Source organism: Coregonus lavaretus, assembly GCF_964263955.1.
Source record: "Coregonus lavaretus genome assembly, chromosome: 5".
Taxonomy (NCBI): Eukaryota; Metazoa; Chordata; class Actinopteri; order Salmoniformes; family Salmonidae; genus Coregonus; species Coregonus lavaretus.
In genome coordinates this window covers 47,029,778-47,042,101 of record NC_139992.1, presented here as the reverse complement: position 1 = coordinate 47,042,101, position 12,324 = coordinate 47,029,778, and the positions used below count along the sequence as shown (strand labels likewise).

The 12,324-nt window shown below is 43.9% G+C and overlaps 1 protein-coding gene across 1 annotated transcript; it reads right to left on the bottom strand.

Annotated features, from left to right (window-relative positions):
• Positions 1 to 55: 55 nt before the first annotated feature.
• Positions 56 to 7,715, bottom strand: LOC311128986 (uncharacterized protein). The gene is made up of 4 exons (XM_084161218.1): positions 7,548 to 7,715; positions 7,183 to 7,276; positions 6,957 to 7,044; positions 56 to 1,513 (listed from the first exon to the last, which is right to left on the bottom strand). The coding sequence occupies exons 1-4, from the start codon at positions 7,648 to 7,650 to the stop codon at positions 899 to 901; spliced, it is 900 nt and encodes a 299-aa protein (XP_084017344.1). The 5' UTR covers positions 7,651 to 7,715; the 3' UTR covers positions 56 to 898.
• Positions 7,716 to 12,324: the final 4,609 nt, after the last annotated feature.

Below are 12,324 nucleotides of genomic sequence, written 5' to 3'. Positions count from 1 at the left end.
ATACCAAGTGAGAGAAATGGTGTGTATCTCTCATTCCTACACATACACACACAAATACACACCAGATAACTTTATTTGTCAAAAGCCAAACTGTTCTGCAACTTGATGCAAAGAGACAATTAAAATTTGACATTTTATTGATCCAACAATCAAACATTGTTTCGTGTCTGTTCACGACTGGCAATGACAACCAGTAATATTGTTTAAATATGTTTTTGTAAAGGAAAAAAATTATATTACAGAAATCTAACACTATTTTTTAAAAAAAAATTAAAATTATACTAGCATAAACTAATTGAAGCTGAAGCTTACTGGAATGGTCAATTGAATATCATTGCAATAAAATAAGCAATTAAACAAGCGTTTGTTGTAAAGTCTGTACTGTAATATAAAAATATATTCTGAAGTAACTTTTTTACATGAACTGCAATATTTGGTATATTACATTTCAAAGTTGTTGTTTTGACCACAATAGCCTATATCAATAAAGATCAAGACTATTGTACGACTGGGGAGGGGGTGGTCTGTTGGGTGTGGATGGGGTTAATAATAATAATAGCCTGCTATTGTGTGCTATGTATGGAAATACCACAATTGAATAAAGTTGTTTTGATGACCTCAATGGCTTAACTTTTTCATTGAGAATTAACCGGTGAGGTGTGTAACTGCAAACTGATTTTGAAATGAACTGATTGAGTACAACTGTTTAGACAGTTAATGTTCAAATGCTTCTAGCCCAGCTAACAATAGGCATACAGGTATCTCTGAACAGCAATACAAAAAGGATTTGTCAATGAAAACTTTGTACATTCATAGAAAATAAAACCAATACAAATTATATCCAATTACTTCTCAATTGAATAGCCTAGTCTAGTGTAAACAAACATGTAATTGTTCTTCACATACGTTCAACCAACTTTTCAAACATCTTGAGGAATCTCTCGGTTCTTTCCAATGACCCAACGACCCTCTGTCCTCCTGTTTTACTGCTCTGTCCTTCCGCACCGTTCTCCGCCGCTGCTCTACCCTCCGCCAGTAGAGCTCTGTCTCTGTCCACAGCAAGCCTATCCCTGGCCACCTGCGCTTTCTCCTTCTCTATCAGTCCCCTCTCTCTCTCCACCGCCGCCTTCTCCCTCTCCAGTTGGGCGCGCTCCCGGTCCAGATTGGCCATCTCTCTTTCCAGCCCTGCTTGCTCTCTCTCCAGCGCCATCCGCTCTCTCCCCATCACCTCTCGCTCGCCCTCCAATGCCGCCCGTTCAGTCTCTAGCGTTGCCCTCTCGGTGTCCATCTCGTCCAGGTCGCAGTGCATCCCCATCACCCCTATCCCCCCCATCATGGCTCTCTTCCTGGGCCGGGCGTCAGGGAGAAAATCACTGTCGCTGGTGCCTGGGGGTAGTGGGCCGATGATGGGGGCTGAGCCTGCCAGACGCCCCTCCATTGCATCACTCATCAGATCATACCAACGCCAACTGTGGGGGAACACCTGCACCCCTGGGGGAGGGTACTTCAGCTCCTGTCCCCAAAACAAGGATAAACAGTATTAGTAGGTAGTCAGATAATGAAGGATTTGATGATTAGTTGAGTAGATGTTAGGCTTGGACAAAGTAGTAGGCACAGGATGGCTCTTGGGCAGGGTTATTTATAACTATATAAGGATGCCTATTATAGGGTCAATTTCATGAGGTTTCAATCATGAGGTACACGAAAGTATGTGTATACCCCTTCAAATGAGTGGATTCTGCCATTTCAGTCACACCCGCTGCTGACGTGTATAAAATCGAGCACACAGCCATGCAATCTCCATAGACAAACACTGGCAGTAGAATGGCCTTACTGAAGAGCTCAGTGACTTTTAACGTGGCACCGTCATAGGATGCCACCTTTCCAACAAGTCAGTTCGTCAAATTTCTGCCCTGGTCAACTGTAAGTGCTGTTATTGTGAAGTGGAAACGTCTAAGCGCAACAACGGCTCAGCTGCGAAGTGGTAGGCCACACAAGCTCACAGAACGGGACCGCCGAGAGCTGAAGCGCGTAGCACGTAAAATTCGTCTGTCCTCGGTTGCAACACTCACTACCGAGTTCCAAAATGCCCCTGGAAGCAACGTCAGCACAATAAGTGTTTGTAGGGAGTTTCATGAAATTGGTTTTCATGGCCGAGCAGCCGCACACAAGCCTAAGATCACCATGCCCAATGCCAAGCGTCAGCTGGAGTGGTGTAAAGCTCGCAGCCGGAAATAACTTTTGGATATCAGAGCGGCGGTAACTCACCAGCTTTACGACCAGGAATCCGACTTTCCCGAATTGGATCCTTTGTTCGTACCCCCCAGGGCAATTGAACTCATCCCAGAAGCTGCTCCAAGACGCCACCAGCAGGAAATAGGTATTCGGAGTGTACTTCTAGTCCGACTCAGGTGTGCACACCATCCACCGCTTCTGAGTATATTACTCGCTAATGTTCAGTCTCTGAACAATAAAGTAGACAAGTTCAGGGCGAGGATCTCCTTCCAAAGAGAGATCAGGGACTGTAACATACTCTGTTCCACAGAATCATGGCTCTCTCGGGCTATACTGTCCCCGTCCATACAACCCAGCTGGGTTCTCAGTACATCGCGCAGAAAGGAATGAAGAACTCTCCGGGAAGAAGGAAGGCGGAGGTGTACGTTTCATGATTAACTACTCATGGTGTGATTGCGATAATATACAGAAACACAAGTCCTTTTGTTCACCCAACCTAGAATACCTCAATCAAATGCCGATCGTATTACCTCCCAAGAGAATTCTCTTCGGTTATAGTATATTCCCCCTCAAGCTGATACCACGACAGCCCTCAAGGAACTACATTGGACTTTAAGCAAACTGGAAGCCACATATCCTGAGGCCGCATTTATTGTAGCTGGGGATTTTAACAAAGCACATTTTAGGAAAATGCTCCCGAAGTTCTATCAACACATTGACTGTACTAATCGCTCTGAAAAACACTGGACCACTGCTACGCCCCCTTTCGAGATGCCTACAAGGCCCTCCCCCACCCTCCCTTCGGCAAATCAGATCACGACTCCATTTTGCTCCTCCCTTCCTATAGGCAGAAACTCAAACAGGAAGTACCCATGCTAAGGTCTATTCAACGCTGGTCTGACCAATCAGAATCCATGCTTCAAGATTGTTTTGATCACACGGACTGGGATATGTTCTGGGTAGCCTCTGAGAATAACATTGACGTATACACGGACACGTTGACTGAGTTCATCAGGAAGTGTATAGGGGATGTTGTTGCCACTGTGACTATTAAAACCTACCCAAACCAGAAACCGTGGATAGATGGCAGCATTCGCGCAAAACTGAAAGCATGAACAACCGCATTTAACCATGGCAAGGTGACTGGGAGTATGGTTTAATACGAACAGTGTAGTTATTCCCTCCGTAAGAGGCAAAACGTCAGTACAGAGACAAAGTGGAGTCGCAATTCAACAGTTCTGAGACGATACGTATGTGGCAGGGTCTACAGACAATCACGGATTACAAAGGGAAAACCAGCCACGTCATGGACACTGTCGTTTTGCTCCCGGACAAGCTAAACACCTTCACCCGCTTTGAGGATAACACAGTGCCACCGACGTGGCCCGCTCCCAAGGACTGTGGGCTCTCGTTCTCTGTGGCCAACGTGAGTAAGACATTTAAGCGCGTTAACCCTAGCATCCCTAGCCGCGTCCTCTGAGCATGCGCAGACCAGCTGGCTGGAGTGCTTACGGACATATTCAATCTCTCCCTATCCCAGTCTGCTGTCCCCACTTGCTTCAAGATGTCCACCATTGTTCCAGTACCCAAGAAAGCAAAGGTAGCACTCACTTCTGTGCTTTGAGAGGCTAGTTAAGGATCATGTCACCTTTACCTTACCTGACACAACTAGACCCACTTCAACTTGCTTACTGCCCCAATAGATCCACAGACGATGCAATCGCCATCACACTGCCCTATCCCATCTGGACAATAGGAATACCTACGTCAGAATGTTGTTCATTGACTATAGCTCAGCATCCACCCTGTGCAACTGGGTCCTGGACTTCCTGACGGGCCGCCCCCAGGTGGAAGGTAGGAAACAACACCCCCACTTCAACACAGGGGCCCCACAAGGGTGCGTGCTCAGCCCCCTTCTGTACTCCCTGTTCACCCATGACTGCGTGGCCACGCACGCCTACAACTCAATCATCAAGTTTGCAGACGACAACAGTAGTAGGCCTGATTCCCAACAATGATGAGACAGCCTACAGGGAGGAGGTGAGGGCCCTGGAGGAGTGGTGCCAGGAATATTACCTCTCCCTCAACGTCAACAAAAATGAAGGAGCTGATCGTGGACTTCAGCAAACAGCACAGCCCTATCCACATTGACGGACCGCAGCGGAGAAGGTGGAAAGCTTCAAGTTCCTCGGCGTACACATCAATGACAATCTGAAATGGTCCACCCACACAGACAGTGTGGTGAAGGCAGCGCAACAGCACCTCTTCAACCTCATGAGGCATCCTGTAGGGCTGTATCGCCGCCTGATACGGCAATTGCGCCGCCTGCAACCGCAGGGCTCTCCAGAGGGTGGTGCGGTATGCTGAACGCATCACCGGGGGCACACTGCCTGCCCTCCAGGAAACCTACAGCACCCAATGTCACAGGAAGGCCAAAAAGATAATCAAGGACATCAACCACCCAAGCCATGGCCTGTACACCCCGCTATCATCCAGAAGGCGAGGTCAGTACAGGTGCATCAAAGCTTGGACTGATAGACTGAAAAACAGCTTCTATCTCAAGGCCATCAGACTGTTAAATAGCCATCACTAGCCGGCTACCACCCTGCTACTCAACCCTGCACCTTAGAGGCTGCTGCCCTATATACAGTGTGGAGAACAAGTATTTGATACACTGCCGATTTTGCAGGTTCTCCTACTTACAAAGCATGTAGAGGTCTGTAATTTTTATCATAGGTACATTTCAACTGTGAGAGATGGAATCTAAAACAAAAATCCAGAAAATCACATTGTATGATTTTTAAGTAATTAATTTGCATTTTATTGCATGACATACGTATTTGATACATCAGAAAAGCAAAACTTAATATTTGGTACAGAAACCTTTGTTTGCAATTACAGAGATCATACGTTTCTTGTAGGTCTTGACCAGGTTTGCCCACTCCTCCATACAGACCTTCTCCAGATCCTTCAGGTTTCGGGGCTGTCGCTGGGCAATACGGACTTTCAGCTCCCTCCAAAGATTTTCTATTGGGTTCAGGTCTGGAGACTGGCTAGGCCACTCCAGGACCTTGAGATGCTTCTTACGGAGCCACTCCTTAGTTGCCCTGGCTGTGTGTTTTGGGTCGTTGTCATGCTGGAAGACCCAGCCACGACCCATCTTCAATGCTCTTACTGAGGGAAGGAGGTTATTGGCCAAGATCTCACGATACATGGCCCATCCATCCTCCCCTCAATACGGTGCAGTCGTCCTGTCCGCTTTGCAGAAAAGCATCCCCAAAGAATGATGTTTCCACCTCCATGCTTGGGATGGTGTTCTTGGGGTTGTACTCATCCTTCTTCTTCCTCCAAACATGGCGAGTGGAGTTTAGACCAAAAAGCTATATTTTTGTCTCATCAGACCACATGACCTTCTCCCATTCCTCCTCTGGATCATCCAGATGGTCATTGGCAAACTTCAGACGGGCCTGGACATGCGCTGGCTTGAGCAGGGGGACCTTGCGTGCGCTGCAGGATTTTAATCCATGACGGCGTAGTGTGTTACTAATGGTTTTCTTTGAGACTGTGGTCCCAGCTCTCTTCAGGTCATTGACCAGGTCCTGCTGTGTAGTTCTGGGCTGATCCCTCACCTTCCTCATGATCATTGATGCCCCACGAGGTGAGATCTTGCATGGAGCCCCAGACCGAGGGAGATTGACCGTCATCTTGAACTTCTTCCATTTTCTAATAATTGCGCCAACAGTTGTTGCCATCTCACCAAGCTGCTTGCCTATTGTCCTGTAGCCCATCCCAGCCTTGTGCAGGTCTACAATTTTATCCCCGATGTCCTTACACAGCTCTCTGGTCTTGGCCATTGTGGAGAGGTTGGAGTCTGTTTGATTGAGTGTGTGGACAGGTGTCTTTTATACAGGTAACGAGTTCAAACAGGTGCAGTTAATACAGGTAATGAGTGGAGAACAGGAGGGCTTCTTAAAGAAAAACTAACAGGTCTGTGAGAGCTGGAATTCTTAATGGTTGGTAAGTGATCAAATACTTATGACATGCAAAAAAATCAAAATTAATTACTTAAAAATCATACAATGTGATTTTCTGGATTTTTGTTTTAGATTCCGCCTCTCACAGTTGAAGTGTACCTATGATAAAAAGTACAGACCTCTACATGCTTTGTAAGTAGGAAAACCTGCAAAATCGTCAGTGTATCAAATACTTGTTCTCCCCACTGTACATAAAATCACTGGCCACTTTAATAATGGAACACTGCTTTACTCATCTCATATGTATATACTGTATTCTATTCTACTCTATTTTAGTCAATGCCACTCCGACATTGCTCGTCCTAATATTTATATATTTCTTAATTCCATTATTTTAGATTTGTATGTTTTGTTGTGAATTGTTAGATACTACAGCACTTTTGGAGCTAGGAACACAAGCATTTCACTACACCTGCAATAACATCAGCTAAATATGTGTATGTGACCAATAAAATTTGATTTGACATCAGTGCCCGACCTCACTAATGCTCGTGGCTGAACAGAAGCAAGTCCCCGCACCAATGTTCCAACATCTAGTGGAAAGCCTTCCCAGAAGAGTGGAGGCTGTTATAGCAGTAAAGGGGGAACCAACTCCATATTAATGCCCGTGATTTTGGAATGAGATGTTTGACAACCATGTGTCCACATACTTTTGGATATTTAGTGTATGTTGGCTGCAATTGCTACCTTGTATCTCTTCTTGAGATTTTCCCATTTTTTCATTGCCTGACTGGCAGTCATCTTCCCCTGCAAGCCCATGTGTTTGAGGATGGCCCTGCAACAAAAAGGTACACAATGATAATTTAGATTTCAAAAACATACACATTGACTTGTCTCAATGACAGGTAAAACGAAAAAACGTATTTAACAAAACGTGTACAGGGAGGATCTCGGTTAAGTAGCCTGATCTCACCTCCAGGCCAATCGAGAGGCATTTCTCCTCCCCGTAAACATGTAGCGATTTGATACGCGCAATTTCACAAAGTCCATTGTTTCATATTCAGACACTGAAATAAAGAAACATTTGAGAAAATCACAACATGCATAATATAATTCAAATTAAATAACATTCACATTTCTAACTGACTAATAGGACAAATGTGGATCGCTCCGTCTGATCTCTACGCATGCATCTGCTAGAACAAGTATTCGAGACAAGGCGCCATGATGTCCCCTTTGTAGGTAGCCAGCTTGCTTACTAGCTAGCTAACTAGCTCGGAGTTCCTTACTTCATTTGTAGTCCGAAATAAACATATAAAGGATAGTTTGATTACTTACATTTGTATGTGTATTCTGAATTCACTTTCTTTTTACTTTTCTTTTTTGCATTATTAGAGTATAGCGGTAGCGTGTGTTCGATATTTTCCATGGTAGCATCCATTTTAGCTAGCACTACGAAGGGACCACAATGGAGTGCACTTCGTCTTTTCCGCCCTTCGTCTCTTCTTCTTTGTGTTGGTTTCCGGCCGCAGACTAGTCGCTAGGCGTATTGCTTCCACCCACAGTTCAGACTGTGCACACGCACTACATACTACCATTTCTCACCTCACGTTCGCAAGTGCCATTGCCTACATCATAACGTTTTATTACTAAAGCTGTAAGATGTGCAGCGGCTCATGTACAACTTTGACGAATTTTGTGTTATACAGTTCACAGAAATCACTGTAGGAGGCTTGAAGTTATCATTTTCCAAAATAATTTGCCACCCAAGTATTGTATTCCAATTAAAATATAATAGAAAAAACGTTGTTCTGTAATTCTACTAATTAGATTACTCGTCCGTAGGCTATAGGCCAATCAAAGTAACCTAACTATGATTTCTTTCGTTCCCAGGTTAGGGTTTTTCACATTATCTGTTGCCATTGTTATTATACTATAACGGGGAAATCAGATTCAACATTTTTATGGCATTTTTTATATATACTACCAGTCAAAAGTTTGGACTACTCATTCAAGGGTTTTCTTTATTTGTACAATTTTTTACGTCGTAGAATAATAAGGCCCCGTGTAGCTCAGTTGGTAGAGCATGGCGCTTGCAACGCCTGGGTTGTGAGTTCGTTTCTCACTGGGGGCCAGTATGAAAATGAATGCTCTCACTAACTGTAAGTCGCTCTGGATGAAAGCGTCTGCTGAATGACGTAAATGTGCAAAGCTGTCATCAAGGCAAAGGGTGGCTATTTGAAGAATCTCAAATATATTTTGATTTGTTTAACACTTTTCTGGTTACTACATGATTCCAAATGTGTTATTTCATAGTTTTGATGTCTTCACTATTATTCTACAATGTAGAAAATAGTAAAAATAAAGAAAACCCCTGGAATGAGTAGGTGTGTCCAAAGTTGACTGGTACTATATATATAAATGCAACTAATTGTCCACCAACAGCTTTCTGTGCCAATGCACCACACAACCAATAAACAAAGCATACCGACTTCGGGCACTCCAATATCATGGTTTGCGTTTTCAACACCACGATAAATAGACTATGTCAATCTCGACAAACAGAAAATACATCCCTCCCTACTTTGTAGGCCTACCCAATGTCTAAGGCTTGGCTGTTTTGTAACATATGTATCTTTCCATTCATCAAATGGCCGCTGCACAGTTTGGATTGATTGACTGATTTGATTTTTCAGTTTAAAAAAATTATACATATACACACAGTACAAATATTTTAAAAAATGACCGGGATTGCACTATGAATTCGGGAATTTATTTCTATTGTGGTCCCTAGTTTTTACATAAATACATACACTGAGTGTATAAAACATTAGGAACACCTTCCTAATATTGAGTTGCACCCCGTTTTGGCCTCAGAAGAGCCTCAATTTGTCGGAGCATGGACTCTGCAATGTGCCGAAATCGGTACACAGGGATGCTGGCCCATGTTGACTCCAATGCTTCCCACAGTTGTGTCAATTTGGCTGGATGTCCTTTGGGTGGTGGACCATTCTTGATACACATGGAAACTGAACCCAGCAGCGTTGCAGTTCTTGACACTCTCAAACCGGTGCGCTAGGCACCTACTACCATACCTTTTTCAAAGGCACTTAAATATTTTGTCTTGCCCATTCACCCTCTGAATGGCACACATACACAATACATGTCTCAAGGGTTAAAAATCATTCTTTAACCTGTCTCCTCCCCTTCATCTACACTGATTGAAGTGGATTTAACAAGTGACATCAATAAGGAATCACAGCTTTCACCTGGTCAGTCTATGTCATGGAAAGAGCAGGTGTTCCTAATGTTTTGTACACTGAGTGTATACAATTACATAGATACAGACACATTAAAGAGATACAGACAATAGAATGCTCGACCTCCAGATGAATTTTTTGGGGGTGGGGGGGGGGGGGGGTTAAGTACAATTCTTCTTGTTTTGGGTTGTCTGTAGCTTTTTCTTTAGATGTTCGGGGTTGCTGGTGACCCAGGATGTGCTGGCGTAATCAAAGTGACAATGACTGGACTAGCGCTCTTGCCAGTCTTTAGGACAGTGGTCGCCAACCGGTCGATCACCAAACATTTCTGTAGAAAACCCAACGTTAAAAGACGTGTTGGAGGTAGGTGCACTTGATTCAGACCCGACTGGGAAAAATCGTTTTGAACGGTCATCCAACTCGGAATTTAACTCGGAAATCTTTCTAGAGCTTCGATTTTCCGACCTGAAATTCACTGATGTCATGATTTGACCTCGTTTTTTTCCAGTTCCCAGTTGTCTTGAAGCACCATGACCATCAAACGCAGGTACCATCAGTTCAGTAAAATAAAAAAGCAAATTATTTCAATGTATGGTCCGCAGTGCCTCCCAAGTGCTACACCAACTGAGATATTTTGTATTTATTCAAACAACCACCCACCGGATGTGCCAACGACCAACAAAAAGCGTTACACCTCGAACACACTGACTGTCTCATTGGGTTTTGGTACACCAGAAGTACATTCATTTCCAATGGAACGCTGCGTTTGCCTTACAGCATTGCGTTGCAGAGGCAGTTGCAGTGCATTCTGTGTGGTGCAGACGTTGGATTTATCGAATTTATGCGTCAAATTGTATGTGTAAACGGGTTGACAGAAATGGTAGCAGAAGGTGAATGTTCAACTTTTGTTGCACACATATCTAGATGATGCTGCATACTATTTTATGCAATGACCCAGTTGGTGTGTTCAAAGCGTTAGGCCTACTGCCCAAACATCATTCCTACACAACTGTTTTTATTAGGTTAATATTACATTGTTTAAGTCATGTTTAAAAATAAATCTGAGTGGTAGATCTCTGCTTGCTTTTTGACTACGAAAGTAATCTAGACTCAGAAAAGGTTGGTGACCACTGCTTTAGGGTGTCTATAGCTAGGTTTCCATCCAATTTACAGATTTTCATGCAAATATTCCAAATCTGCATAAAAGCAATATGCGCATTTTCACATCAGAGTTGTGTTTCTAGATAAAAGTCTGTGTGTAAATACATAAAAATTACAAGTTAAATGGGTTTCCATCACATTTTCAACTCTAGGCCAACTGATGGTTTTGTCACAAGAATGTTGCTTAGGTATAGCGAATGTGCCCACTCTGATATTGGCAGGTGCACTCTAGTCAACAGCTTGCAGATACAGTGCGGGTATAGCCTACTACATGATGAGATTATTATGGACAAAAGTGTGAGAATGTTTTTATTTGTCAAATGACAGCCAAGCTTCGATCATTGGTGTTGTCCTTGGCGTGACCCTGGACAACACCCTGTCGTTCTCCGCTAACATCAAAGCGGTGACCCAATCCTGCAGGTTCATGCTCTACAACATTTGTAGAGTACGACCCTACCTTACACAGAAAGCGGCACAGGTCCTAATCCAGGCACAAGTAATTCTTCCAACAATTGTTTACAGACAGATTATTTCACTGTATCACAATTCCAGTGGGTCAGAAGTGTACATTCACTAAGTTGAATGTGCCTTTAAACAGCTTGGAAAATTCCAGAAAAGGATGTCATGGCTTTAGAAGCTTCTAATAGGCTAATTGACATCATTTGAGTCAATTGGAGGTGTACCTGTGGATGTATTTCAAGGCCTAACTTCAAACTCAGTGCCTCTTTGCTTGTCATCATGGGAAAATCAAAAGAAATCAGCCAAGACCTCAGAAAAAAAAATTGTAGACCTCCACAAGTCTGGTTCATCTTTGGGAGCAATTTCCAAATGCCTGAAGGTACCACGTTCATCTGTACAAACAATAGTACGCAAGTTTAAACACCATGGGACCACGCAGCCATCATACCGCTCAGGAAGGAGACGCGTTCTGTCTCCTAGAGATTAACGTACTTTGGTGTGAAAAGTGCAAATCAATCCCAGAACAGCAGCAAAGGACCTTGTGAAGATGCTGGAGGAAACAGGTACAAAAGTATCTATATGCACAGTAAAACGAGTCCTATATCGGCATAACCTGAAAGGCTGCTCAGCAAGGAAGAAGCCACTGCTCCAAAACCGCCATAAAAAAGCCAGACTACGGTTTGCAGCTGCACATGGGGACAAAGATCTTACTTTTTGGAGAAATGCCCTCTGGTCTGATGAAACGAAAATAGAACTGATTGGCCATAATGACCATCGTTATGTTTGGAGGAAAAGGGGGGTATTTGCAAGCGAAGAACACCATCCCAACCGTGAAGCACAGGGGTGGCAGCATCATGCTGTGGGGGTGCTTTGCTGCAGGAGGGACTGGTGCACTTCACAAAATAGATGGCATCATGAGGAAGGAAAATGATGTGGATATATTGAAGCAACATCTGAAGACATCAGTCAGGAAGTTAAAGCTTGGTCGCAAATGGGTCTTCCAAATGGACAATGACCCCAAGCATACTTCCAAAATTGTGGCAAAATGGTTAAGGACAACAAAGTCAAGGTATTGGAGTGGCCATCACAAAGCCCTGACCTCAATCCTATAGAAGATTTGTGGCAGAACTGAAAAGGCGTGTGCGAGCAAGGAGGCCTACAAACCTGACTCAGTTACACCAGCTCTGTCAGTAAGAACGGGCCAACATTCACCCAACTTATTGTGGGTAGCTTGA